At 35.3% G+C, this 5641-nt stretch overlaps 1 protein-coding gene across 1 annotated transcript; it reads left to right on the forward strand.

Moving 5' to 3' along the window:
* The first annotated feature begins 1030 nt into the window (after positions 1-1030).
* LOC105778139 (probable cysteine protease RD19D) lies at positions 1031-2905 on the forward strand. The gene is made up of 4 exons (XM_012601766.2): positions 1031-1590; positions 1712-1831; positions 1971-2214; positions 2483-2905. Exons 1-4 carry the CDS (start codon positions 1072-1074, stop codon positions 2752-2754), a joined length of 1155 nt encoding a protein of 384 aa, XP_012457220.1. The 5' UTR covers positions 1031-1071; the 3' UTR covers positions 2755-2905.
* Positions 2906-5641: the final 2736 nt, after the last annotated feature.

Below are 5641 nucleotides of genomic sequence, written 5' to 3' on the forward strand. Positions count from 1 at the left end.
AGCTTCTCCTTATGCATTCCTTAACCTCTCGGACTAAGATTTTAATAGATTCATCTTTGTATGTCAAAGATAATTAAATTTCAACTGTATTTGAAGTGATGACATAAGAAGAATTGCATTTGTATCTCTTTAGAATTGATATGCAAAATATATTATGCATTCGAATCAACTCTAAGGATAAAATCAACTTGTAAACCAATGATTTAATATATTCAATAATTTCTCTTTTGTCAAATTGAAATTTTTTCCACCAAGATACTTTTACCTTTAGATTATCTTTCATCAATATCACCTTTGCTTTAATTTTGGTGATCAAATTTCATCCTATAAACTTGCTTATTCTCACTTGTATACTAAATTATGTCAAGGGATATCTAAGCAGAATGATGCCCAAATTCATCTAAATTTTGACATTATATTTCCTATGTAAATGAAATAATTTTATAAATATATATATATATATATTAGATTTTTAGATTTTATATATTTTAATTTTAAAATGATAATAAAAACCTAATATTTATAAAAATAAAAATATAAAAATTATAAAATTAAATTCAAAATGAATTTCAACAAATAAACATTTATTTAAATATACATTTTGGACGTAAAATAACTTTTATAATATTTTATAAATTTATATATTTTAAAAACTATTTTTATAATATATTAATGCTTGTCACGTGCGATAATATGAGTTTTAATCATATTTCGTAACATTATTTGTTCTCAGTGTTATATTATTATATCTTAAGCCTATAAAAAAAAATACCAAATATGTCATGCAATCCAAATTTAAGTATATCTTAAGTTTAAAAATAATATTAACACCATTGATGAAATTCAGAGACAAAACATACATCAACCTTTAAAAAATAAAAATAAAAAGTAAAGCAAGAAGGTAGCGAAGCAGATTTCTGCAACGGGCAGCCATGCATGGCAGGCATGTGGCACAGTATAATAAGAGTCCAAGTGTCCTATATGCTCTTCTCTCAAACCCCAATTCTTTTATATCTTCCCTGCAAAACGGTGCTAACAGACCAAAAATCAGAAACCCTAAAAACAACAAAAATGGAACCAGGAGGGCAAAGCTTAGCTCTAACCACCACCACCATAGCCATTCAAATCTTAACCTTCAGCCTAATCTTTTCGTTCAGCTTCGCTCTCCTCGAAACCCCACAAGAACCAACCATACACCAAGTCACTGAAAATTCAGATATCCCAACTCTGAAGACCAAATTCACGAGAAACCACGTCCACAAACAGTTCCGAGTTTTCATGGTAACGTACGGAAAAAACTACTCAACCAGGGAGGAGTACATGCACCGCCTCGGGATCTTTGCGAAGAACTTGGTGAGGGCTGCTGAGCACCAGCTGCTTGATCCTACGGCTGTGCATGGTGTGACTCAGTTTTCTGATCTATCTGAGGAGGAGTTTGAGAGTCTTTACACTGGTTTCAAGGGACCCACTGTGGCGGCACCATTATTGAGGGATGGTGTTGGTGGTGAAGCAGAGGTGTTGGAGGTTGATGGGTTGCCTGAGAGCTTTGATTGGAGAGAGAAAGGAGCTGTAACAGAGGTTAAGATGCAGGTAAATTTTTTTGTTCTCTTAAAGAATCAATATTGATTTTTAATTTGGACCGTTTGACTCGATTCGGGTTACCGGTCTGGAGTAATCGGACGGTTTTACCAAAGCTTAATTATATTTATAGGGTACTTGTGGATCATGTTGGGCATTTAGCACCACAGGAGCTATTGAAGGAGCCAACTTTATTGCAACAGGGAAGCTTCTAAATCTAAGTGAACAACAGCTTGTAGATTGTGATCACATGGTAGTTACTTAATTTCATACTCTATATATGGTCTCTCTCAATTATTGTTCATATTGCATGCTTCGGTTTTTAATCATTGTCCACAAAGCTTTTGTTAACCTTTCTTTGATCTGCTCCCTTTCGATGCCATTTCGTAAAGTGCGATATAAAGGATAAGGATGCGTGCGACAACGGTTGCGGTGGAGGCCTAATGACGAATGCCTACAAGTATTTGATCGAGGCAGGAGGCTTAATGGAGGAGAGTGCATACCCCTACACTGGGGAACGCAAAAAATGCAAGTTCAACCCTGAGAAAGTAGCTGTTGAAGTTGTGAATTTCACTAACATCCCCATCGATGAAAACCAAATCGCCGCAAATTTAGTCCTTCGTGGCCCTTTAGCCGGTGAGTTAACTTCCTCCAAAAATCAATGAAAGTAATATGCTATAATTATACATGATGTTACATGAAGTTCTTTTCTAAGATAAGTAAGAAACAAGAGTTCATATAGCATAGGTTGCATATATCTTATGTATATTCCGAGTTTCGACACCCTTGTTCGGTTTATATCCTTTTTTAGAAGATTCTTAAAGGATCTCTTCTTATACATAACTAACACAATCGTACGTATATTTGTATTTGATGCTCGTGTTTGATATTTTGTACATTACAGTTGGGTTGAATGCTATCTTCATGCAAACCTACATAGGAGGGGTGTCATGCCCAATAATATGTGGGAAGAGGTGGATCAACCATGGAGTATTACTAGTGGGTTATGGGGCAAAAGGGTTTTCAATTCTAAGACTTGGGAATCAACCCTATTGGATCATAAAGAACTCATGGGGCAAACGGTGGGGAGAACATGGCTATTATCGCATTTGCCGAGGCCATTCCATGTGTGGAATCAACACAATGGTCTCAGCAGTGGCAACCCAAGTCTACTGAAATCATCGTTTTCATTTTGTTTAGTATAGTAATTTTCAATTATATTTCCTAGTGATAAGAAGTAACATTTCTAAATTAGATTAATCAACATATATGTATTTTCTATTGAAGAACTGATTATGAAGAAGTGACCTATATCTAAATCGATCAATATGATATTAAAGAAATGATTATGAAAATGGTTTACCTTGGGATTGTAATGTGATGAGAATGAGTAAGAATAAAAATGGGAAACAAAGAAAAGCAGTTACGACGTAGGAGAGGCTATTTATATTAAATATGTTTTTGTTATCTTATAGTAAAGTCCCAAACTTTGAGGGGGGTTACATAGGATCAAGATGTAGTATGCAAGGAAGTTTGGATTTCAGTTACTTGATGACTATCAGGTACCTTGTATTAAGGTATTTGAGACCTTCCGATGATCTCTCGGGGAGCACTGGTTTAGTTAAGGTCTAACTTTTATGACACAACAGCGTAGTGGTACCGCGTACACCACAGAATAACAAGCTACAGTTCATCTACCTGCGATGTTTTGACCGTAGTTGTTGGATCCATGGTCCGTTAATGAGGTTGTGACGTTACAGCCCCTAAAGATCATTGTAAAGTATATCTCAAATATTTGGATCCATGGTCCGTTAATGAGGTTGTGACGTTACAGCCCCCCAAAGATCATTGTAAAGTATATCTCAAACATCACCGTATCATTCCTAACATAAATCCTATTGTTCTTAGAAGCTCGATGGATGATGCAAGGCTCCCAAGCCAAACGCGCGAGCTTTTTAAAAAGCTAGAAAGTAGTCTGGAGTTGTTGGGGATATCAGCCAAAGGAAAGAAAAAAAAAAAATTGACAAAGGAATGAAAAAAAATAAAGAAAAACTGATGAAGATAATCACAAATTGATCTGTATAAATGATTTCATTAAAAATATAAGTTACAAATTACCTAATGCATAATTACTCCCACTAATTATGTAGTTATCTTCCACATTTAGACAAGCTGACTTATCAGTTAAAATCATCATCAGTTAAAATCATCACCTAAACATCAGTATATCATCAAACCAATCAGCAAACTAGTCTTAGTATATCAACTAGACTAATTACAAAATGAACTGAACTAGTTACAAGTCAAATAAAACAGAACAGCTGCATGGTTGAGCTCCAAAACGTTTTTGCTGTTGCATTGCAAGCTAAAGTTCAACACTCCTCCTTGGATATATGCAACAAACACTAAGACTTCTTCTCAAATTCTCAAACCTTGTAGCACTAAGGGGCTTAGTTAAAATATCAGCAAACTGATTTTCTGAACTGCAATGGATTAATTTGACTTTATCCAATTGTTCAGCCTACCTAACAAAGTGAAATTTGGTCTTAAAGTGTTTTGTTTTGCCATGAAACACAAGATTTTTTGCTATGGCAACAGCTAACTAAATGTCCACTTTGATTTCAATTGCTTCATCTTGCCTCTCATTTAAATCACATAAAAGCTTCTTTAGCCAAATGGCCTGATTAACAACTACAGCAACTGCGATATACTATGCTTCTTCTGTTGATTGAGCAACGATTTGTTGCTTCTTTGAGCTCTAACAAAAAACACTTGAGCCTAAAGTGAAAAAATAGCCCGATGTGCTCTTGTACTCTTCATATCATTAGCAGAGCTTGCCCAATCACTATCTGAATAGCGTGTCAGCTTGAGCTCTTCAGTTTTCACAAAATTTACCAGTAGTCCAAAGTTCCTTTGACATTTCTTAGGACCCTTTCGGCTCTCTTAAAGTGAGTTGCACTACAGTAATGCATGAACCTAGATAGAAGGCTGATTGCAAACATAATGGCAGGCCTTGTTGCTGTCAAATAGAGTAGGCAACCTACAAGGTTTCTATACCCTTTCTCATCCACCTTTTCATAGTTACCTTTGCTGGAGAGCTTTTCACCTTGAGCCACTGGAGTGTTAACAATTTTGCAGTTTGTCATGCAAAGTTTTTTTAAAATCTTCAAGGCAAAAGCCTGTTGGCTTATAAAGATAGCATGTTGAGTCTGGTTTACCTCCATGCCAAGAAAGTAAGTCATCTCCCCTAAGTCAGTCTCAAACACATCCTCCATCTTCTTTTTAAACTCTTCAATCAACTTTTTCTTGCTACCAGCTACTAGTAGATCATCTACATATAGTGACACAATCAGCAAGGTTTCATTCTCTGATTTCTTCACATAAAGAGTAGCCTCATTGATGCTCTTTTCAAACCCAAGCCTAGACAAATATGCATCAATTCTATCATACCAGGCCCTTGGTGCCTGTTTTAGGCCATACAAGGCCTTTTTTAGCTTGCAAACTTTGTGCTCTTCACCAAACACTTTAAACCCCTCTGATTGTTCAATGAAAATTTCTTCCTAGAGAAAATCATTCAGAAAAGCAGATTTAACATCTAATTAGTGCACTTTCCATTGTTTTGAGCATCCAAGGAAAATAAAAGCTTTATAATTGTCCAACTTTGCAACTGGTGCAAAAGTTTCTGAAAAATTAACACCATACTGATGCGGTCGTTGAAAGCACCAAAAATATCCTATCCCTAATAAATAATGAAAAAAATAATAAAAGGGAAGTAGGGTCAAATCCTCAGGGACTGGATTTGCACAATGTCTTGTTCCATGAAATCCCAGGTAGAATCTTGCCCAAGAAAATCTGTGTTCCTGGAAAAAAAATAAGAAAATAACAGAATTAAAAGTTTGGATCTGGAAACGAAAAATAAAATAAAAAAAGAATTAAGAATATTGAATCAAAAATTTGAGAAATTAGAAATAGAGTTGAGAGAAAGGAAATTCTTATGGGAGGTTCCAACCTCCAGTTGTCTCGTTCCGCCGTGGATTCAATCATCGACTTTTAGATGATCCTT

Source organism: Gossypium raimondii, chromosome 10 (assembly GCF_025698545.1).
Source record: "Gossypium raimondii isolate GPD5lz chromosome 10, ASM2569854v1, whole genome shotgun sequence".
Lineage (NCBI taxonomy): Eukaryota > Viridiplantae > Streptophyta > Magnoliopsida > Malvales > Malvaceae > Gossypium > Gossypium raimondii.